At 41.1% G+C, this 25,408-nt stretch overlaps 1 protein-coding gene across 2 annotated transcripts in view; it reads right to left on the bottom strand.

The window, feature by feature from the left end:
* Positions 1-6,493: 6,493 nt before the first annotated feature.
* DPP6 (dipeptidyl peptidase like 6) overlaps positions 6,494-25,408 on the bottom strand; it is a 1,705,234-nt gene continuing 1,686,319 nt past the window's right edge. For both annotated transcript variants that reach the window (XM_044293859.1, XM_044293858.1), the window contains exons 22-26: positions 17,119-17,221; positions 13,230-13,297; positions 11,129-11,201; positions 10,920-10,993; positions 6,494-7,042 (exon numbers count right to left, since the gene is read on the bottom strand). In XM_044293859.1, coding sequence (XP_044149794.1) covers positions 6,896-7,042; positions 10,920-10,993; positions 11,129-11,201; positions 13,230-13,297; positions 17,119-17,221 — 465 coding nt within the window. In that variant the 3' untranslated portion in view covers positions 6,494-6,895. The remainder of the gene's footprint in view (positions 7,043-10,919; positions 10,994-11,128; positions 11,202-13,229; positions 13,298-17,118; positions 17,222-25,408) is intronic.

The raw sequence follows: 25,408 nt of genomic DNA, 5'->3' as shown, positions 1-25,408 counted from the left end.
AAATGTACCTAAAACAAATCCACTGTAATTGAAATGTGTTACGATCTATTGTCCGATGTGACATAAATAACAATAACTTGTAATAACATTCAAAATCTCAAGAAAGAAAGAAAAAGTAAAACAAACAAAAAAAATAACAAAAAGAAAAGCAAAATAATATAGAAGAACAACATTAATACATCATTTGCTGACTGGATGTGAGCTTACTAACATTACTATGGCAAAAATTGTAAAAACCCTTGTTAACATTCAAGCTGTCAGAAAACATAAAAATGATTTGTTATTTTATTGTGAAATTTAAAGCCAACAGTTCGGATTAGCAAAGGGTGGAGTTGTTTGGCTGGCATGCGAAACACAATACTAAGAAGCGGCTGGAATCTTCACAAATAAATGACCTACATTCCGTATTTACAAACTCATATATACAACATTAATACTGGCTGTACATTTGGTCGGAATGTTACGCAATGATATTAACGCCAGCATGTCAAACTTCTAGAAAGGTTTATCTAAATATTAACAATTTCTTTTTAACTGAAATATATTCAGTTATAATTCCAGGTTTGTAATGGCAGGTCCATTTTATAATCCAATATAAATCCATAATATAATTAGAAAAAATTTAAAATATTTTACTTTAAAGTGTGTATTTTCTTTATATTATTTTTACCTGTACCCTAAAATAAAAACCCCTATGAGCATTAACTTTGCCCTCCTGGGCCACATGCCTTGAGTATATTGTCCAGATTCCTGTGTTGTACCAGTGATCACATATTAGTCCTCCCCATCCACCAGTGCTCCATGGCACCCCAGGTATTTCCAGAATGCGGCAATACCCCGTGGGTTGTGCCACTAATAACACATATTCACTATCCACAGTAGATAAGTGTTTGATTGCTGGGAGTTTTAACCACTGGAACCCCCAATGATCACAAGAACCTGGGTCTGCAAGAGCCGTAAAATTAGCAGCAGAGCAGCAGTGCGCATGTGTGACCCCCCACTACATTGACTTCTATGGGACTGCCGAGGACAGTGCTTGCAGCAGTTCCACAGAAGTGAGTGGAATGATGGTCACACATGCACAGCACCACTCCATTTGTATGGAGCAGTTTGGCAGCTTGCTGTGGTCCTAGCGGCTAGACCCCCAGCAATCATTTATTGCCTATTCTGTGGATAGAGGATAATTGGTATTATTGGTACAACCCCTTTAAGGGCATAGCATCACCTGTGTTGTAGGTACTGGATAAAATAAAATTGGTAATATATACATTTGATGGGTAGCAATTATAATTTTTAGTAAAGGCAATATATATATGAAATAAACTTCAACAGCTAGCCAAACAGTGATTTTATATCAATGCTATTAGGTAAATTATCAATCAATAATTGAAACATGGATGATTTTTTATTTTATTTTTTACATTATATTATTTTTGCATTGCTGATATACCTGTATGTAGATGTGACCACAAATGGGTTATTGACTAGATAGTAATTACAGATAACAACTTAATATACAGATGGGCAAAACCAAGCAAAGCAATACATTGTATATGGTTATATGTTTTCTGGTTTAATTTACACATTATCAAATTTAATAGACTTTTATCATACTTCTAAAGGGTCTTCTCACTAAAAGCATTTGCCTTTTTGGTACATGGATCATGACACCATTGACTGGAAAGTGGGAACTCCACCCTGATAATCATTCTGTGGAAAACTGATCAGATACTTAAAATAAAAAATAAAAAATTGTTGTGAATGGACCTTCAAAGGGTTTTACTGAATTTTTATATTGATGGCATCAGAACAGAGGGGGTCTGACACCCTGCACCCCTACCGATTAACTGTTTCCGAGTATCTCTGGTGCCGGACAAAGGCGCTGGTACTACACAGCTCCATCCATTGTGTAGTAGATCGAGCTGGTTACTGCAGCTTGAATGGGAGCAGTGCTACAGTAACCACCTCTGTCCATTAGAGAGTTGATGGAGCTTTGTAGTTCCAGTGCCTATTTTCAACCACTGAAGATACTCTGGTACAGATGATTGGCGTGAGTTTAGGGAGTCAGACTCCCGCTGATCTGATATCCTGAGCATAGGTCATAAGTACAAAAATCCTGGAAAACCTCTTCAAGGCATCATCTCCCATTAGGGTGCAACATGGGCAAATATTAAAATCATACCGGAACAAGGCCAACCACCTATACATTCAATGAGTGATCATGTATTGCTGTCTAACCCATGTTATTCTTTTAATTATCATCATGTAGAAGATTGGTTTAAAAAATTCAGTCTAGCCTTAGTTATGGGCAGTCACTGATCTGATCTGTCTCCTGTGTTCATCATTGTCTGTGCCCATTTTGTGTTGTTCATCCTGTACCCAACCTATAATCTTATTATGTGCCACATCCTCTACAGGTTTATATTTGTAGTCCTATGTATTTGATATAAATGGCCGTCTTTGGACATTGTTTGGAGAAAATGATCTGGCAATAGGAAAGGAAGCCACTTATTGATATAGTATAATTGATAGCACAAAATAACCTATATTGCCTCTGGTTATCGGTATACAGGATCTGCTACTGTGTATCAATATAATGGTTGTGGTATGAAGGCTGTCCTTGTGACCTCATGCCCATGTGGTCATGTCACCTTCACGTTTTAGCTCTTGACATTTTTATATAGCTGTTAAATCACTTTCCCCAAATACCACCATTCATCAAAGGTGCGGTTTTTCAGAAGTTAATAGCCTACCACTGCGCCCGGAGGCAAATCTGTTTTGATATCCAGTTGCTGTAGGTTACGTCCTGCATTAGAGCCCTCTAATGAAGGACGCACAAGCATCATTGGTAAGAACAAGGGGCGTGATTAGAGTCACATGTCCTGCTGATGTCAGCACACGTCTCACTGCCCTGAGGCTTGATGGGACAGAAGTCACATGACCAACCAGGAAGTAGGATTGAAGCATCAGGGATAAGAGAAAACTGCAAATGACGTAAATTTGAAAAAAAAGAACAAAAAAAAAGGAGAAACAATCCAAGGTAATCCAGAGTAATTGATGAACTAATTTTTACTCTAAAGTTTATTTTCATGGCACAACCCCTTTAACCTTAGCTGACCAACAAATCTGCATAATGATAACCACACTTATCCAGCCAAACAGCCAAACAACTAAAATTTGGGAAACTATAACTTGCATTAGTACAAATAATAAAAAGACAGAAAAGATTTTACTGCCATAATACTCTTATTGGTTCACCAAATGCACACCAACGTCAGGAAATATAGGAGGAGATTTATCAAAATTGGTGTAAAGGAAAACTGGATTAGTTGCCCATAGCAACCATTCTGAGTCCAAAGGAGCTCTGAAAAATGAAAGGTGGCATCTGATTGGTTGCTATGGGCAGTGGGGGAATCGTGTCACCATTCCACAGCAGCAACATGGGTAGGTAACTGGGTAGCTGGATCAGGGTGGGACGAGAGGCTTGCAGTTCATTGTTATATGCCATCTTTATTAGTAGTACTGCACCATCCATCCATACCCTACAGTATCCTATGGTCAGATCCTGTGAACATGAGTCAGGTAAGTTGTTCAATACTAGGGATCAGCACTTGCACACGCAACCACACCTTTGTTCATGGCCTCTGTTTAATTGTTGTTCCCTGCTGTTTATGGTCACATCATCCCCCATTGTGATTCTCCACATTGTATAGCCCCTTGTGGCCCAGTCTCCATGTCCTGTCCCTTTTGAGCATTACCTGTAATGATCATGTGATTTATATTGAATAAAATGAGATTTTTTTACCTTGCATAAATCCTTGCTCTTTTTTTGTACAAGTTGCTGTAGGTTGGGGAGTGAGGTTCTGTTTTTGGGTTATTGTAGGCTTTAATTGCTATGGGCAACTAAGCCAGTTTTCCTTGACACCAATTTTGATAAATATACCCCATAGTGCTCTTCTGGGCTTTACTAAAGTTCCAAATTGTGGCAAAAAGTTTTAGTTTTTGGTAGCGTGATCACTTAAAGGGATTGTCTACGATTGTTAAAAATCTCAGACAAGCCCTTTAATAGCCTAAAATAAAAAATTATATTATACACGTCTCTTTCTTCAGTGCCGTTGCCTTCTGCACTGGTCTGGTCCTGCTGCCACAGTTTGTATACGGACTGCAGTGGTGACATGCTGGCATACAGCATGTCATTGCAGTGGCCTACACTGCACGGGTCTAACACTGAGTGATTGGCTGCAGCGGTCACATACCGTACACCTGCACTTCACTGTGCATGTCACCACTACTGCGACCTGCACAGTGACCTGTGGGTGTACAGCAGCTGTAAATCAGTGTCCTCAGCATTAGGCCTCATGCACACGGCCGTTGTTTTGGTCCGCATCTGAGCCACAGTTTTGGCGGCTCAGATGAGGACCCATTCACTTCAATGGGGCCTCAAAAGATGCGGAGAGCACTCCGTGTGCTGTCCGCATCCGTTGCTCCGTTCCATGGCCCCGGAAAAAAAATACATGTCCTATTCTTGTTTGAGCTTTGCGGATCTGCAGTTTGCGGACCGCAAAAAACGGAACGGTCGAGTGCATAAGGCCTTAGACCGCTGAGGACTGTGATTGGCTGCAGCAGTCACATACCATAAACCAGCACATTATCGCTGCAGCTTGTAAACAAGCTGTGGCAGAAGAATCGGACCGGTGCCTCAGAGAACGCTAGTGAAGAACAATACCATTTTTAATTTTTAGACTATTGGAGGGCTGTAGGAGATTTTTCATTTTCTCTGTCAGACTCTTTTATAATGTATCTATCTAGTATATACACTCACCTAAAGAATTATTAGTAACACCTGTTCTATTTCTCATTAATACGATTATCTAGTCAACCAATCACATGGCAGTTGCTTCAATGCATGTAGGGTTGTGGTCCTGATCAAGACAATCTCCTGAACTCCAAACTGAATGTCAGAATGGGAAAGAAAGGTGATTTAAGCTATTTTGAGCGTGGCATGGTTGTTGGTGCCAGACGGGCCGGTCTGAGTATTCCACAATCTGCTCAGTTACTGGGATTTTCACGCACAACCATTTCTAGGGTTTACAAAGAATGGTGTGAAAAGGGAAAAACATCCAGTATGCGGCAGTCCTGTGGGCGAAAATGCCTTGTTGATGCTAGAGGTCAGAGGAGAATGGGCCGACTGATTCAAGCTGATAGAAGAGCAACGTTGACTGAAATAACCACTCGTTACAACCGAGGTATGCAGCAAAGCATTTGTGAAGCCACAACACGCACAACCTTGAGGCGGATGGGCTACAACAGCAGAAGACCCCACCGGGTACCACTCATCTCCACTACAAATAGGAAAAAGAGGCAACAATTTGCACGAGCTCACCAAAATTGGACTGTTGAAGACTGGAAAAATGTTGCCTGGTCTGATGAGTCTCGATTTCTGTTGAGACATTCAAATGGTAGAGTCCGAATTTGGTGTAAACAGAATGAGAACATGTATCCATCATGCTTTGTTACCACTGAGCAGGCTGGTGGTGGTGGTGTAATGGTGTGGGGGATAATTTCTGGGCACACTGTAGGCCCCTTAGTGCCAATTGGCCATCGTTTAAATGCCACGGGCTACCTGAGCATTGTTTCTGACCATGTCCATCCCTTCATGACCACCATGTACCCATATTCTGATGGCTACTTCTAGCAGGATAATGCACAATGTCATAAAGCTCGAATCATTTTAAAATGGTTTATTGAACATGACAATGAGTTCACTGTATTAAAATGGCCCCCACAGTCACCAGATCTCAACCCAATAGAGCATCTTTGGGATGTGGTGGAACGGGAGCTTCGTGCCCTGGATGTGCATCCCTCAAATCTCCATCAACTGCAAGATGCTATCCTATCAATATGGGCCAACATTTCTAAAGAATGCTATCAGCACCTTGTTGAATCAATGCCACATAGAATTAAGGCAGTTCTGAAGGCAAAAGGGGGTCCAACACCGTATTAGTATGGTGTTCCTAATAATTCTTTAGGTGAGTGTATTACGGACTTTAAAGTAATGGCTTAGAAAAGACCTCCAAATTTGCACAGCCACAAGTAAAAGGTTGCCTCCTGAGCTGAACTATAATGTATTAGACTAATATATTCAAGTCAGGTCTCCACAAAAATGGCCTATGAAAAATATTGTCTATGTGACAGTGAATACGTCTATGCATCTTTCATACACTAAAGCAAACAGCAAAATGTGAGATGAGTAAAAAAATGTAAGGAAGTAAAACAAGAGAAAAACTAAATAACAACATGATGTACATAATTTGATTAAGGTTAATACATTGTGTCTGTTTCTGCTGCCCTGAAAGTTGTAATATATATATTATTTTTTTTCATGGTGGGATACTGAGCAAGCAAACTGTAAATTAGTATTGATAAAGTAATTGTGCTATAATCTTTGTTTTGTACTAACAGGATTAGTTTCTTCAGACTCAAATTCAATGGCAATTTAGAGCAGGAATAATAATGGGTTAAATGCTACTGTTGTTTTCATGAATTAACAGGTTGTCTAGTCTGTGTAATAATCTTCTTGGAGTTCCTCAAAAAGTCTCATTTCTTCCTCTGTTCCTTTTTTTTATTTCTTTTTTTTATTTTTTGCCCCTTTTTATTCTTTTGAAGTACAAGAAACCTTTATTGGTAACAAAAAGCTGCTTGATTAGACAGCACTGTTTGCTGAGTCCACCATGCTTCACGTTCTTCTTCCTGGGAAGTGGTACGGTCGCATAAGCCATAGAGGGCACTGGTCCGTTAAACACATGCTAAACATAACATTTTGTAGTTTCCAAGGAAAACAATTCAGTTGCATATTGTTATGTAAGAACTGGTTTGTACTTGGCACGAACAAAACTTAATCCTCTTCTTCTTCTTCTTCTATGGCTACTACAGGGGGCTTATCTTGAATTCTGAAGCATTCTTCAAAGAAATTCACAATGGACTTGTGCAAGTGCTGCTCCATTACTTGGCTCTTCATATAATGATTTTCATCAGGATATATCTAAAAGGGAATATGCACAAAAATTAGATTAAAACAAAATTCTATTCCAATTATAGATATATGACCCTTATTAGATGCGTCCCTTGTCTGCTTTAGATATAATCTCTTCTTGGCAATCCTGTCACCGAAGGATAATTAAATTTTGAAATGAACATACATTTACAGTATGTGATCCTAGAGATATGAATGTATTTCTAGACACTATAATAGCTCTGCAGGCTATTGTTAAAGACACAAGGGGAGCCTAAGCATAAATTCTAATGGTTGTCCTATATCATTCATATTTATAGAAGCATAGTTTTGTTCTCTCAGGATCTGGAGGCTTCAAATCAAAATCTGACTGCTACACAACCTGCTCATTGACCGCGGAATTGACAACTGAACTGAAGGAATCAATTTCAAACCCAAGCAATAGGTAATCCAAATCCTGTTTCAAGAATCTCTCTTCTTCTTCAAGGCTGGTCATACTCATGAAATTCCACTTGTCCAAAAACCTGTATGTCCGCCAGGTTCTTCACAACACCCCCATAAACCTGAACATTTGATCTGTTACAGTATATGAATAATTCTAATGGAAAACAGAGATTAGATGCCTGACATGTCTAGAAGTGCTTATCTCCAAGAGAAGAAAACATCAGAAAGATGCCAGCAGACAATTTGGCTGCCCCCATAATGCATTAAACTGTTGCATGATTCTGCCAAAATCAGTGGGTTCCTTAAACATGAATCTAATCAATAGGCTGTATGTCATCTATGGGCTGCTCAAGAATATATCATAATCCAAAAAGAGATCCAAACCATATATTACATTTTATTGGGGTCAAAGCAATTTTTTTGTAAATATACAGAGCTTCAAATGTCTTGCTTCCCTTTACACAGCCATACAGGTTGTAGCTTAATGTAGACAGGTTGTAGCTTAATGTCTATAGTATGATCTTAAGCTCCTCCTGGTGATAGCTGCAGGCAGACATATTTTTTTTTTACTTTGCTTTCTGGCTACATAGATCAGTTTTTCTGATACAAAGCTCAAAATGCTCTATATAGATAAAATGCAAAATTATAAAATTCTGCATGTCTGCCATCACCACTAGGAGGAGCTAAGATGTTTCTTGCATACTATTTAATTATTGCATTGCCTTAATAAATTGTAAAATTGTATGCAGTAAGCTCCCAGGCTACGCCTAGTGGTGGCTATAAGCAGGCAGGAATATATCATTTAAAAAGGTTTTCCAAAATATAAATACTGATGACCTATCCTGGGCTGAACTGGGCCTAGGCCATGTGCCTGATGAACGTGTCATCACTCGGCCTAAGGAAGCAGCAAGAAGGCTGCGGCGCTACTGCGATTGCTGCTGCTTTCTCGAATGGGTGTCAGACCCCCACGATCAGATATTGGTCATCACTATTTAATTTTCGGAAACGCCCTTTAATGGCTTTACAGGAAAATTGAGCTTTGTAGAAAAAATAGGGAGCTACAGAAATTAAATTTATTACTTATTTAGAGGAAAACAAATGAAGCACTAGATGTATTTTAACAACTGACATGTAAAGTAGTGGCATGAAATATAAAGAACAGAGGAGTGTCCTGATATTTCTTTACAAGTACTATGCTTCTAAAATGCTATGAATAAACACATTTATAATGAAAGTTTCCTATTTATAATCGGATTATGAATTTAATGGAATCATTATCTAATAAAAAATGTTGCATAATAAAGGTTATAGCTGTAAAATGGAAATGGCAGCCAGATGTGTGATATAAATGGTATTAATGATTTTGTCAAAAGCAGAGGTCGTGCCTGTTATGGACAATTCCTACTAGACAGGAGGGCCACTTGACAATAAGATGATCATAAATCATCTACAGTATCTGCAAGGACCTCAGCGATCAACTGTATTTTGCAGGAAAACTTAGCAGTAAGGCCCCTTTCACACGGGCGCGTATTCCACGCGGATGCGATGCGTGAATTAAACGCATTGCACCCGCACTGAATCCCGACCCATTCATTTCTATGGGGCTGTTCACATGAGTGGTGATTTTCACGCATCACTTATGCGTTGCGTGAAAATCGCAGCATGCTCTATTTTGTGCGTTTTTCACGTAACGCAGGCCCCATAGAAATGAATGGGGCTGTGTGAAAATCGCAAGCAAGTGCGGGCGCGGTGCGATTTTCACACATGGTTGCTAGGAGACGATCACGATGGAGACCCGATTATTATTATTTTCCCTTATAACATGGTTATAATGGGAAATAATAGCATTCTGAATACAGAATGCATAGTAAAATATCGCTAGAGGGGTTAAATTTTTAAAAATAATAATTTAACTCACCTTAATCCACTTGATTGCGCAGCCCGGCTTCTCTTCTGTCTTCTTCTGTGCTGTGTGAAGGAACAGGACCTGTGGTGACGTCACTCTCCGGTCATCACATGATCCATCACCATGGTAAAAGATCATGTGATGGACCATGTGATGACTGAAGTGACGTCACTAAAGGTCCTGTTACTGCACACAGCTAAAAATTGTGTGTGTTCTCGCACATTTTCCTGCAACACCCGTGTGAAAGAGGCCTAAGTGTTCAATTACCCTGCAGCACCACCACAGTGGAAATTAATAATTACACTGTGTCCAATTAAATCAGTGGATTGTCTGTTTAATGTATGACTGGGCAGGTCCTTGAACGCAAGCAAGGTCTACCCAGTCTAACTGAGGACTCTAAAAAGAATACTCCCACAAATAATTCAAAATTCCCTAATAGGGTATATGAAAATGTTTTTTCAAACCAGACAACCCTTTAATTTAGATCTCTAATCGTGACCATCTGATATGCTTGTTAAAAATCAAGCAGCATCACTTTAGTCCACCTTCACTAGGTAGCCCATGCTGGTCATGCATCAGTAGTATTAAGGTGCCAAGTGCGAATGTGTTTTCAATAAGGCAAGCTCAGAAAGCTGCCTCCAGATACCTCTGGTGGCAGCTTATCTCCTGGGAAAAGAAAAAGATTGGGCAAAAAGATTACAATTGCCTGATCCTTCTCTCACTAACATCATCTGTTGGAGAAGAGTCGGGAGCTCCCCATACAGATTAGATTGTTAGCCAACCCTGCCATTCTGGGTGGGCTCGTCCAACAATACACTAATGTGTATGGGGGACTTGACTTGTTCTTCATGACCATTAAGGTACCCATGCACATTAAACTAAAGTTGATCAAAACAGGCAATTTCAACTCATCAGGTGAAGTTTAACAACGGACAATCGTTTTAGCCACTGCCTAAAAAACAAGTCGGCCATGTCTGAAATTTTCATCTAAGAGTCGGTTGAAAGATTGTCTACGAAATGGTTGTTCACTAGATGATCATCAGCCATCAGTTTTTTTCTATCCAATGCATATGGCCACCTTAAGTAACTGCATGATTTAAAGGGGATGTGCAGTGCTTAGATATTGATGACCTATCCACAGTGTAGGTCATCAATCAATATCAGATGGGGGATGCACCCCCGTTGGTTGGCGAGTGCTGTGTCTTCTTCACTGTTAACTTGCTTGCCATCTAGATCATAGTGGCGGCACTGTGTAATTACACCTTCGTCTCCTATGTAAGTGAACAGCTATTTATACAGTTGATTACTGGGGGTGCAGGGTGTAATACTCCTGCTAATCTGATATTGATGACCTGACTTGAGGATAGGTCATTAATATCTAAGCACTGCACAACCCCTTTAACACTTTAGTGTCAATAAGCAGAATACAAGGGAAACAGGTCAAACAGTATGCATCCCTGGCAATCGTTCAGTCCATACCTCACACCCCGGGTCACTGCACTACTCCTATAATCTCCACCTTACCCTACATAAACAGTGCAGAAACAAGGAACTTACCAGTAAGGAATAATTGGCTTTGGCTTTGACTAAATTCGTTATGAGTTCCGCAGTGTGCTGGAAGTGGATTTTTTCTGTAAAATAAGATTAGTATCAGTAAAGGGGACAAATTAATTAAAGCACATTTTCTTACTGCTCAGTGAGGAGCATCTGTCTAATAGCTTCTTATCATTATGAAATAGATTAAGGATTAATAAAGCATTACTCACCATCTGCAGTAGCGTGGATAATCAAAAATTTAGCTTTATTCGATAAGGACTCTCGAACTGTTATTTTGGCCAACTGTGGAAACATAGATTAAAGAAGCTATCTTCAGCAAAGGGATGGAAAATTGGCTTTACACAAATGACTGATAAGCTTCAATGAAAAGTCACACAGGCCTCATGTGAATGGAACAAAGGGTATGGATTGCTGGCAAATTGAATAGCGTTTTATGCTGTTTGCAATAGCCTATCTTCTGGGTGGCTATATACAAAAATCATGGCTCTTAGGCTATCACTGCAGAATACAAGAAGCTTCCCATACTAACTGAATATATTAGCCTTAATAGTATTTGGATCAGGAATTAATTCTGTAATTGCTATTGATTACGTGCAAATGCTGGAAATTACCTTTAAGGTAAAATTAGTCTTGGCTAAGATACATGGTATCTTTTCAGCTTGTTTGAGTTGCCTGCACAATAATTATAAAAGCTTCATCTACTTGTCATATTCTGTAATATCTTGTGATCATGGAAAAGCCTTCAGACATTTGTAATACATTTAACCACTTCATAACTCCAGTGCTTTAAACTTCAATGATCAGACACTTTACAGGGAGTCTTGAAGTAGAGTCAAGGAGATAGTGGTGCAGGTATACCTAGAGTGATGATCATGCAGTTTGCATGGCCAAGAAATTAAAGGAGGCAGTCCAGGAGGCAGTCTCTTCAAGTCCTCTGCACTGAATGGCTCCCAACCACTTCCTGGGCTCTGCACAACAGCTTTAGTGTCCGATCAGAAGACCACTGGGGCTGTCACTTAGAGTGGAGGGGACTGGTTGGGAGGTACTCCGTGCAGAGAAGGATACTTGAGGTTGTAACACTGGAGTCAATAAAAACCTTGATTTCTCAGTCAGATAGCCTGCATGACCATCACTCAAGGTATATATCTACTTCTCTCCTCATCATCTATGTAGCAATGTCAGCAGTTTTGAGGGCTCAGAACTTCTGACAGACGAACTTTAAGAGAAGTTACACATGTGGTGGGCTAAAGGGGTTTTCCAGGACTAGGAAATCATTGCTAATTTCTTCCAATGTCAGCACCACACCTGTCCACAGGTCGTGTGTGGTATTGTAGCCCAGCCCTCTTTACTTAAAGGAGGTTGTCCCAGAATTACAACTATAACTTATCCACAGGAATAGTGATAAGTGTAGGGGTCTGATAAGTAGGGGTCTGACTGCTGGAACTCCCAGCAATTAAAAGAACAGAGGTCTTGTGTGTGTCCCCTCCCCCTCATTAATTGAGAAATAGTTGAACATGCAAACCGTTCGGTAGGGTTTAAATGGAGAAGCAAAGAACATACTCAATCTCTGATCCCTCATCCACTTTCCTGCTCAACTAAGCAGAGCAAGCATGTGTTCTTAGTAGGAAGGTAGGGGAGGGGGAGTGCTGTCAAAGTCCTCTGTCAGTGACCTCTCTCCCCAAGAACCAAAAGAATCAGGTAGCTGAAATCCAACTTGCCGATCCTTATCTCCCTCACACCTCTTGTTGGAAAGAGTCTGGAGGGCCCCAAACTGGGCAGCTGGTATCACCAAAATAGGTGGATTTGGATGACATACAGTACAACTAATATGTATGGCCAGTCTTACCCTATAATGCAGAAGCCCCCAGCCTATTTTGACCCAGGAGCCATATTTCATTATAACATTTAAATCTTAATATAGTAAAGGGGATCCCCAATGACCCTTGGAATAAGAAGTGGCAAATAAGTTATGGCATATTTAAACAAATTTAAAGTGGCTGTGATATTGTGCAAAGTTCAGTCTGATGCTATCTGTGGAGCCAAGTGCCTATAATATGATCCTGACACTCCTCAACCTGGTGTCAGCTGTCAGTTCCATGGTTGTGACCCTGGTGCCAAGTTTTAATATCACTGTTGCATCCTTAGTGTCTACCAGCTGGCAACTGTTGAAAAGCAAAAATTCACATGCGGCTCTTATTCTTAAATCATTGCTTGGAGAACACAAGTAGAGCAATATGCTGGGCATAATTCAAGTTATACAAAATCATTTTATTTTGAATCAATGTGTGTATCTATCTAAAATGTACATACCTCATATGCCCCGTATGCTCCATTATCCATGGTATGCAGTCCCAAATATCTTTCTGAAAAGGCAGATGCTACAAGAAAAAAAAAGTATAAATAGACGCTTCGATCAGAAAAGGGTATTTTTTTAACTCAATTATTAGACATTTTGGCAGTATTTCTTTTTTATTTTGGCAGTACTATACCACTAAAAATTAAATACGCCCTTCTGTAGCAGTCAGCAGAGAGAGAGAAAACTCCTACATAGATAATCCTTGATCAGTTTACTCCTGCTGTGAGGGGAGGATTTTATCCAAATGGTAATGCTCATGATAACAGTATGTCAGACCTAGATAAAGATGTCCACAGAGGAGCATTGCATTGATTAAAGTAATGTGCGATGCTCTAACAGTTTTTTTTTTCTGGTTGCATTGATGGTTGAACTAAAATGTTAAGAGAGACTGTTTGGTATGAAAAAAACTTTCATGGAAGTATCCATTTATATGTAATCCAGGTATAATGAAATAAGAAATACAAGTACATTTCCCATTTATGATAAAATGGATAAAATGATCCAAAACATTCTGTATATGTAATGAACACTGTCGCTTTCCATTTCCTTTCTGTCTTTGTTATTCCCTATTATCTGGTAATGATGATTATCGTATGTGTTTTATTAAAAAGATCAACTAAGAACCTTCACATAATAAAATATTCTCCATATTTTAAAAATGTTATTGGTTGTAGATAATACAATAAATTAATTGTGAACGGTATTTGGTAAGCTACTGAATCCTGAATGGGAATGACCCAATATATCTGTTCATTTGATTTAAAATGATGCAGACAATATTTTAACCCCTTAAGGACTCGGCCCTATTACACCTTCTGGACTTGGCCATTTTTTGCAAATCTGACCAGTATCACTTTAAGTACTGATAACTTTAAAACGCTATGACTTATCCAGGCCATTCTGAGATTTTGTTTTCGTCACATATTGTACTTCATGACACTGGTAAAATGAAGTAAAAAAAAAATCTTTTTTATTTATAAAAAAATACCAAATTTACCAAAAATTTGTAAAAAATTGCAAATTTCCAAGTTAAAATTTCTCTACTTCTATAATACATAGTAATACTTCCAAAAATAGTTACTTATTAATAGTTATTACTTTACATTCCCCATAGGTCTACTTCATGTTTGGATCATTTTGGGAAGGATATTTTATTTTTTGGGGATGTTACAAGGCTTAGAAGTTTAAAAGCAAATCTTGAAATTTTTCAGAAATTTTCAAAAACCCAATTTTTAGGGACCAGTTCAGGTCTGAAGTCACTTTGCGAGGCTTACATAATAGAAACCACCCAAAAATGACCCCATTCTATAAACTACACCCATCAAGGTATTCAAAACTGATTTTACAAACTTTGTTAACCCTTTAGGTGTTCCACAAGAATTAATGGAAAATAGAGATACAATTTAAAAATTTCACTTTTTTTTCAGATTTTCCATTTTAATAATTTTTTCCCAGTTACAAAGCAAGGGTTAACAGCCAAATTAAACTCAATATCTATGGCCCTGATTCTGTAGTTTACAGAAACACCCCATATGTGGTTGTAAACTGCTGTACGGACACACGGCAGGGCGCAGAAGGAAAGGAATGCCATACGGTTTTTGAAAGGCAGGTTTTGCTGGACTGTTCTTTTTTTTACACCATGTCCCATTTGAAGCCCCCCTGATGCACCCCTAAAGTAGAAACTCCAAAAAAACTCCAAAAAAGTGGATAAGTTGGCAGTATTGTTGGTACTAGTTTAGGGTACATATGATTTTTGGTTGCTCTATATCAGTGTTTCCCAACCAGTGTGCCTCCAGCTGTTGCAAAACTGCAACTCCCAGCATGCCTGGGCAGCCTTTGGACAGCATGCCAGGACTCGGGAAACAGAGCCTAAGGGGTTAAAGGGGTAATCCAGGCTACAGATATTGATGACCTACAGTGGATATAAAGTCTACACACCCTGTTAAAATGTCAGGTTTCTGTGATGTAAAAAAATGAGACAAAGTTAAAATCATTTCAGAACTTTTTCCACCTTTAATGTGACCTATAAACTGTACAACTCAATTGAAAAACAAACTGAAATCTTTTAGGTAGAGGGAAGAAAAAATATAAAAATTAAATAATATGGTTGCATAAGTGTGCACACCCTTTAACTAATACTTTGTTGAAGAACCTTTTGATTTTATTACAGCACTCAGTCTTTTAGGGTATGAGTCTATCAGCATGTCACATTTTGACTTGGCAAGAGTTGCCCACTCTTCTTTGCAAAAACACTCCAAATCTGTCAGATTGCGAGGGCATCTCCTGTGCACAGCCCTCTTCAGATCACCCCACAGATTTTCAATCAGATTCAGGTCTGGGCTCTGGCTGGGCCATTCCAAAACTTTAATCTTCTTCTGATAAAGCCATTCCTTTGTTGATTTGGATGTATGCTTTGGGTCGTTGTCATGCTGAAAGTCTGAAGGTTTTGTGCCAATATTGACTGGTATTTGGAACTGTTCATAATTTACTCTAGCTTAACTAAGGCCCCAGTTCCAGCTGAAGAAAAACTGCCCCTTGGCATGATGCTGCCACAACCATGCTTCACTGTGGGTATGGTGTACTTTTGGTGATGTGCAGTGTTGTTTTTGGGCCAAACATGTCTTTTGAAATTATGGCCAATAAGTTCAACCTTGGTTTCATCAGACCATAACACCTTTTCCAACATGCCTTTGGGAGACTTCAGATGTGTTTTTGCAAAATGTACCCTGGCTTGGATGTTTCTCTTCGTAAGAAAAGGCTTTCGTCTTGCCACTCTACCCCATAGCCCAGACATATGAAGAATACGGGAGATTGTTGTCACATGTACCACACAGCCAGTACTTGCCAGATATTCCTGCAGCTCCTTTAATGTTGATGTAGGGCTCCCGACCAGTTTTGGAGGGACGTCCAGTTTTTGGTAATGTTACTCTTGTGCCATATTTTCTCCACTTGATGATGGCTGTCTTCACTGTGTTCTATGGTATATCTCATGCCTTGGAAATTCTTTTGTACCCTTCTCCTGACTGATACCTTTTAACAATGAGATCCCTCTGATGCTTTTGAAGCTCTCTGTGGACCATGGCTTTTGCTTGTGGGATGCGACTAAGAAAATTTCAGGAAAGACCAACTAGAGCAGCTGAATTTTATTTGGGGTTAATCAGAGGCACTTTAAATGATGGCAGGTGTATGCTGACTCCTATTTAACATGGTTTTGAATGTGATTGCTTAATTCTGAACACAGCTACATCCCCAGTTATAAGAGGGTGTGCACACTGTGCAACCACATTATTTTAGTTTTTTTTTTGTTTTCTTCCCTCCACCTAAAATATTTCAGTTTGTTTTTCAATTTAGTGATACAGTTTATAGGTCACATTAAATGTGTAAAAAGTTCTGAAATGATTTATCTTTGCCTCATTTTTTTTAACAAGGGTGTGTATACTTTTTATATCCACTGTATATGGTGTATGGAGCGGAAACAGAAGGTTCCGTATACTGTGTTTCCGGTGCCTGTGTACTACAACTTAGCTCCTATTCACTTGAATGGGAGCTGAGCTGGCATGGTCACTACACAGTGTGCTTCACAGACTAAATCCCTATGCACAGTAAGGAGGAACTTCAAAAACTTTCTGAAAATGCTTTGTTCACATTAGCATCATGGCATTTGAAACCATGACACTGTAACGAATCCATCACCCAATGGTTCCAAACAGTCACCAATGGACTTTAATGTAGTTTATCTCGATATCCCAATAGCCTTGCATGCTGCACCATTTTTGTTGAAAATGATGGAAGCTCGATGGTACCTGCTGATGTTAAAATACTTTGAAAATGTGGAAACCTTACCATATAGTTTAAAATCTGTTATAGGGGAAAGAGCTGCTCCACAGGCAAACAGCTCATCTGTCATGGATGTCAGGAGACGTGTGCTCAAATATCCTCCATATTCCTATACAAAAGAAAACAAAGACATTTCTAAATAACTTCACAAAATTTTGTACACATTTCAGAACAGACCATATACAGATAAACTTAGCAGCTGAGGATCCACGCAAGTCCAGATATTTTATATGCGCGCCTATGTTCATACATGCAGCTGTCTTGTAAGTTCCCCGTGGATAAATGCACTGTACGTTACTACTCCGTTTTTGTCTTGCTGTTAGGGTTTATGCACACAACCATAGCCTGTTTTGCGGTATGCAAATGCGGCTCCACCAAACACAGACACTGGCCATGTGCGTTCTGCATTTTGTGGAACGCAATGTCCGGGCCATAATAGAAAAATCCTATCCTTGTCCGTAATGCGGACAAGAATAGGACATGTTCTATTTTTTTGCGGATGCCACAGAATGGACAAACAGCCCCATTGAAGTGAACAGGTCAGCATCCATTGACTTGAATGGGTCCGTGAACCGTTGTCCGTCAAAGAAATAGGACAGGTCATATTTTTTTGACGGACAGGATACACGGATCACGTTCTCGGCTGCAAAACGGTGCATTTTCCGATTTTTCCACAGACCCATTGAAAGTCAATGGGTCCGCAAAAAAAAACGGAAAGCGGCACAACGGCCACGGATGCACACAACGGTCGTGTGCATGAGGCCTTACTTACATCTTGTGGTATATTTTTTTTTCCAGTGAAGAAATGTAAGAGCAAATTGGTATTGAAGCTCTAAGCAAAAATACTCATTATTGACTGGAATAAATGTTTATGTGCTTGATACTAGAAATTCACTTGCACAATAAATGCTAAATTGAGATAATCTAAAATAAGAATATTAGACATGGCTATGCATTAATATCCCAAAACAGATTTTGTCTAATCTAAAATACCCAAATAAATCTCTGCAGTGTCTTGTGTACAATAAGTGAGAAATCTTGTTATAATTCCCACTAAAACCTCTTGTCAATAAAAGTTGAATTAGTTTTAACTCAAAACTCATCCAAATCTAAAAACTATGAATATTTAACAAGTCACACTCTGAGTGGCGAGCGAGTGAAAGGTGAACATAATTGTAGATTTACATCATTAAACATAATCTGATTCTAGGATTCAGCAGAAATTGAGTCAACCAATTATTTCTTAGACAAAATAATGTGTTTTATCTTCAAAGGAAATATTCAGAAAACATAGAGATTGCATAGTAATTGTGTTCTTACCCTAATTATAAATGTAATTAAATAAGAGGCCTTATGGTATTGGAGTACAAGTAATGTGAGTTGAACTGATTGAATTGCATTGAAAAAATCCATTAATTAATAAAATATTTGTTGATAATTGTGTTTTGTAAATCATCGCACTGGCTAATAATGTATTGAGACTTCATGTTCTGTACAGGTAACTTTTCAGTAGCCATCTCATTATAATGACAGGCAGGATTAAAATGACAGATCTAACCCATAGATATAGATAACTAGTGATGGATGAACATCGGCCAAATGTTCGCAAAGCACGTGTTCGTGGTGGGCTCCATTAACTTTAATGGCAGACGAACTGAAAAACCTTCAGGACATATTTGCAGCCGCCAAATACTTACTAGAAGTGCACAAAACAAGTAACAAAACATGGACAGTGACATACCAGAGGGGGATCAATGGAAAAATTCCCACAAAATATATGTGATTTAATCACGGACCATTTTTATGCGTCTTAGAGGGAAACTCTCAAAAATGTGCCCTGCTGGAGCCTACAAAAATTTTATTTTAGGCCATGGAGTACGGGCCCCAAAAATTTGGCATTTACCTGACAGAAAAGAACAAGTGATTATGTGGCTGGAGGCCCCAAAAATTATGCATTCACCAGACAGAAAAGAAGTTATTATGTGGCTGGAGGTATATTAGGTGGTCAGTGGATAACAATTTTACTGTAGGCCGGTACAGGCCCAAAAATTAGGCATTCACCTGACAGAAAAGAACTAGTGATTATGTGTCTGGAGGTACATTAGGTGGTCACTGGATAAAAATGTTACTGTAGGGCACTGGAAAAGAGGCCCCAAAAATTAGGCATTCACCTGACAGAAAAGGCCTTTTATGCCGCTGTATATACATAAGACAAGGACCATTCTTTGTTCTGGGTAGTGGCAGATATGTGTGGGGTGGCATAAGGAAATTCAATTACATGTGGTCCTCACATTTGTTCCTCCGAGATCCATGTCTCATTCATTTATAAAAATGTGAGGTAGTCCACACTGTCGTGAGCTAGGCGAGTGCGCTTATCGTTCACGATCCCCCCTGCTGCGCTGAATGTCCTTTCGGACGGGACACTAGACGAGGGGCAAGCCAAGAGTTCCTTGGCAAATTGTGCCAGCTCTGGCCACAGGTCAAGCCTGCACACCCAGTAGTACAGGGGTTCCTCGCTTCTCAGAGCGTCCATATCGGCCGTTAACCCGATGTACATAAAAGACCAAAAGTTTGGACACACCTTCTCATTCAAAGAGTTTTCTTTATTTTCATAACTATGAAAATTGTAGATTCACACTGAAGGCATCAAAACTATGAATTAACACATGTGGAATTATATACATAACAAATAAGTGTGAAACAACTGAAATTATGTCATATTCTAGGTTCTTCAAAGTAGCCACCTTTTGCTTTGATTAATGCTTTGCACACTCTTGGCATTCTCTTGATGAGCTTCAAGAGGTAGTCACTAGAGTTGAGCGAACACCTGGATGTTCGGGTTCGAGAAGTTCGGCCGAACATCCCGGAAATGTTCGGGTTCGGGATCCGAACCCGATCCGAACTTCGTCCCGAACCCGAACCCCATTGAAGTCAATGGGGACCCGAACTTTTCGGCACTAAAAAGGCTGTAAAACAGCCCAGGAAAGAGCTAGAGGGCTGCAAAAGGCAGCAACATGTAGGTAAATCCCCTGCAAACAAATGTGGATAGGGAAATGAATTAAAATAAAAATTAAATAAATAAAAATTAACCAAAATCAATTGGAGAGAGGTTCCATAGCAGAGAATCTGGCTTCCCGTCACCCACCACTGGAACAGTCCATTCTCAGATATTTAGGCCCCGGCACCCAGGCAGAGGAGAGAGGTCCCGTAACAGAGAATCTGTCTTCATGTCAGCAGAGAATTAGTCTGCATGTCATAGCAGAGAATGAGGCTTCACGTCAGCCACCACTGCAACAGTCCATTGGCATATATTTAGGCCCAGCACCCAGGCAGAGGAGGGAGGTCCCGTAACAGAGAATCTGTCTTCATGTCAGCAGAGAATTAGTCTGCATGTCATAGCAGAGAATGAGGCTTCACGTCAGCCACCACTGCAACAGTCCATTGGCATATATTTAGGCCCAGCACACACACAGGCAGAGGAGAGAGGTCCCGTAACAGAGAATCTGGCTTCATGTCAGCAGAGAATCAGTCTGCATGTCATAGCAGAGAATGAGGCTTCACGTCAGCCACCACTGCAACAGTCCATTGGCATATATTTAGGCCCAGCACACACACAGGCAGAGGAGAGAGGTCCCGTAACAGAGAATCTGGCTTCATGTCAGCAGAGAATCAGTCTGCATGTCATAGCAGAGAATGAGGCTTCACGTCAGCCACCACTGCAACAGTCCATTGGCATATATTTAGGCCCAGCACCCAGGCAGAGGAGGGAGGTCCCGTAACAGAGAATCTGTCTTCATGTCAGCAGAGAATTAGTCTGCATGTCATAGCAGAGAATGAGGCTTCACGTCAGCCACCACTGCAACAGTCCATTGGCATATATTTAGGCCCAGCACACACACAGGCAGAGGAGAGAGGTCCCGTAACAGAGAATCTGGCTTCATGTCAGCAGAGAATCAGTCTGCATGTCATAGCAGAGAATGAGGTTTCACGTCAGCCACCACTGCAACAGTCCATTGGCATATATTTAGGCCCAGCACACACACAGGCAGAGGAGAGAGGTCCCGTAACAGAGAATCTGGCTTCATGTCAGCAGAGAATCAGTCTGCATGTCATAGCAGAGAATGAGGCTTCACGTCAGCCACCACTGCAACAGTCCATTGGCATATATTTAGGCCCAGCACCCAGGCAGAGGAGGGAGGTCCCGTAACAGAGAATCTGTCTTCATGTCAGCAGAGAATTAGTCTGCATGTCATAGCAGAGAATGAGGCTTCACGTCAGCCACCACTGCAACAGTCCATTGGCATATATTTAGGCCCAGCACCCAGGCAGAGGAGGGAGGTCCCGTAACAGAGAATCTGTCTTCATGTCAGCAGAGAATTAGTCTGCATGTCATAGCAGAGAATGAGGCTTCACGTCAGCCACCACTGGAACAGTCCATTCTCAGATATTTAGGCCCCGGCACCCAGGCAGAGGAGAGAGGTCCCGTAACAGAGAATCTGTCTTCATGTCAGCAGAGAATTAGTCTGCATGTCATAGCAGAGAATGAGGCTTCACGTCAGCCACCACTGCAACAGTCCATTGGCATATATTTAGGCCCAGCACCCAGGCAGAGGAGAGAGGTCCCGTAACAGACAATCTGGCTTCATGTCAGCAGAGAATCAGTCTGCATGTCATAGCAGAGAATCAGGCTTCACGTCACCCACCACTGCAACAGTCCATTGTCATAAATTTAGGCCCAGCACTAGTGTTGAGCGGCATGTCCCATATTCGAATTCGCGAAATTTTGTGAATATTCGAAAGAATATTCGTAAAATATTCGCGATTATTCAAATTCGTTATTATTTCGCATATGCGATAATTCGAATTATCGCATAATACATATGCTATGCAAAATTCACATGTGCGCTAATGAAATCGCCTTACGAAGATTCGCAACTCAATTCAATCACTAATGTATGAATGCAATGCCCTTTGCCTCTGTTCTGGGACAAGTGTAGATATTCGCATGTGCGCTAATAAAATCGCCTTACGAAGATTCGCACCTCAATCACTTTCTAGGGAATGTGAGACTTTTGGGAATCAATCGAGATACAGTGGGGGGTGATGACAGTAGTTGACAGAGTACAGATCAATGTAATCTGTAAGGTGGAAAGTAAAATAAAAAATACGAATATTCGTAAATCGACTTTTACGAAGTTCTACGTATTCGCGAATATGGTGCTATACTATATGAATGCACAGGCCTTTGCCTCTCTGTTCTGGGGACAAGTGTAGATATTTGCATTTGCGTTAATAAAATCGCCTTACGAAGATTCGCAGCTCAATTCAATCACTAATGTATGAATGCAAAGCCCTTTGCCTCTGTTCTGGGACAAGTGTAGATATTCGCATGTGCGCTAATAAAATCGCCTTACGAAGATTCGCAACTCAATTCACTAATGTATGAATGCAAAGCCCTTTGCCTCTGTTCTGGGACGTGCCGATATTCGCATGTGCGCTAATAAAATCGCCTTACGAAGATTCGCGCCTCAATCACTTTCTAGGCAATGTGAGTAAGATCTGAGCTGTTGGACCTTTGGGAAACAATCAATTATATGTGTACTGTAATTTTGTGGGGGGGGGGGGGGAAACAAAAAACGAATATTCGTTTTTACGAATATATAGCACTATATTCGAAATATTCGCGAAATCGCGAAGTTGCGATATTCGCGAAAAAAATTTGCTTTTCGAATATTCGCGCTCAACACTACCCAGCACCCAGGCAGAGGAGAGAGGTCCCGTAACAGAGAATCTGGCTTCATGTCAGCAGAGAATCAGTCTTCATATCATAGCAGAGAATCAGGCTTCACGTCACCCACCACTGTAAGAGTCAATTTTCATAAATTTAGGCCCAGAACCCAGGCAGAGGAGAAAGGTCCCGTAACAGACAATCTGGCTTCATGTCAGCAGAGAATCAGTCTTCATATCATAGCAGAGAATCAGGCTTCACGTCACCCACCACTGCAACAGTCAATTGTCATAAATTTAGGCCCAGCACCCAGGCAGAGGAGAGAGCTCCCGTAACAGAGGATCTGGCTTCATGTCAGCAGAGAATCAGTCTGCATGTCATAGCAGAGAATGAGGCTTCACGTCACCCACCACTGCAACAGTCCATTGGCATATATTTAGGCCTAGCACACAGGCAGAGCAGAGAGGTCCCGTAACAGACAATCTGGCTTCATGTCAGCAGAGAATCAGTCTGCATGTCATAGCAGAGAATGAGGCTTCACGTCACCCACCACTGCAACAGTCCATTGGCATATATTTAGGCCTAGCACACAGGCAGAGCAGAGAGGTCCCGTAACAGACAATCTGGCTTCATGTCAGCAGAGAATCAGTCTGCATGTCATAGCAGAGAATGAGGCTTCACGTCACCCACCACTGCAACAGTCCATTGGCATATATTTAGGCCTAGCACACAGGCAGAGCAGAGAGGTCCCGTAACAGACAATCTGGCTTCATGTCAGCAGAGAATCAGTCTGCATGTCATAGCAGAGAATGAGGCTTCACGTCACCCACCACTGCAACAGTCCATTGGCATATATTTAGGCCTAGCACACAGGCAGAGCAGAGAGGTCCCGTAACAGACAATCTGGCTTCATGTCAGCAGAGAATCAGTCTGCATGTCATAGCAGAGAATGAGGCTTCACGTCACCCACCACTGCAACAGTCCATTGGCATATATTTAGGCCTAGCACACAGGCAGAGCAGAGAGGTCCCGTAACAGACAATCTGGCTTCATGACAGCAGAGAATCAGTCTGCATGTCATAGCAGAGAATGAGGCTTCACGTCAGCCACCACTGCAACAGTCCATTGGCATATATTTAGGCCTAGCACACAGGCAGAGCAGAGAGGTCCCGTAACAGACAATCTGGCTTCATGACAGCAGAGAATCAGTCTGCATGTCATAGCAGAGAATCAGGCTTCACGTCAGCCACCACTGCAACAGTCCATTGTCATAAATTTAGGCCCAGCACCCAGGCAGAGGAGAGAGGTCCCGTAACAGAGAATCTGGCTTCATGTCAGCAGAGAATCAGTCTTCATATCATAGCAGAGAATCAGGCTTCACGTCACCCACCACTGTAAGAGTCAATTTTCATAAATTTAGGCCCAGAACCCAGGCAGAGGAGAAAGGTCCCGTAACAGACAATCTGGCTTCATGTCAGCAGAGAATCAGTCTTCATATCATAGCAGAGAATCAGGCTTCACGTCACCCACCACTGCAACAGTCAATTTTCATAAATTTAGGCCCAGAACCCAGGCAGAGGAGAAAGGTCCCGTAACAGACAATCTGGCTTCATGTCAGCAGAGAATCAGTCTTCATATCATAGCAGAGAATCAGGCTTCACGTCACCCACCACTGCAACAGTCAATTGTCATAAATTTAGGCCCAGCACCCAGGCAGAGGAGAGAGCTCCCGTAACAGAGGATCTGGCTTCATGTCAGCAGAGAATCAGTCTGCATGTCATAGCAGAGAATGAGGCTTCACGTCACCCACCACTGCAACAGTCCATTGGCATATATTTAGGCCTAGCACACAGGCAGAGGAGAGGTTCATTCAACTTTGGGTAGCCTCGCAATATAATGGTAAAATGAAAATAAAAATAGGATTGAATGAGGAAGTGCCCTGGAGTCCAATAATATATGGTTATGGGGAGGTAGTTAATGTCTAATCTGGACAAGGGACGGACAGGTCCTGTGGGATCCATGCCTGGTTCATTTTTATGAACGTCAGCTTGTCCACATTGGCTGTAGACAGGCGGCTGCGTTTGTCTGTAATGACGCCCCCTGCCGTGCTGAATACACGTTCAGACAAAACGCTGGCTGCCGGGCAGGCCAGCACCTCCAAGGCATAAAAGGCTAGCTCTGGCCACGTGGACAATTTAGAGACCCAGAAGTTGAATGGGGCCGAACCATCAGTCAGTACGTGGAGGGGTGTGCACACGTACTGTTCCACCATGTTAGTGAAATGTTGCCTCCTGCTAACACGTTGCGTATCAGGTGGTGGTGCAGTTAGCTGTGGCGTGTTGACAAAAGTTTTCCACATCTCTGCCATGCTAACCCTGCCCTCAGAGGAGCTGGCCGTGACACAGCTGCCTTGGCGACCTCTTGCTCCTCCTCTGCCTTGGCCTTGGGCTTCCACTTGTTCCCCTGTGACATTTGGGAATGCTCTCAGTAGCGTGTCTACCAATGTGCGCTTGTACTCGCGCATCTTCCTATCACGCTCCAGTGCAGGAAGTAAGGTGGGCACATTGT

This window comes from Bufo gargarizans, chromosome 5 (assembly GCF_014858855.1).
Source record: "Bufo gargarizans isolate SCDJY-AF-19 chromosome 5, ASM1485885v1, whole genome shotgun sequence".
Taxonomy (NCBI): Eukaryota; Metazoa; Chordata; class Amphibia; order Anura; family Bufonidae; genus Bufo; species Bufo gargarizans.
The sequence above is the reverse complement of the archived record's forward strand: the minus strand, read 5'-3'. Positions and strand labels throughout refer to the sequence as shown.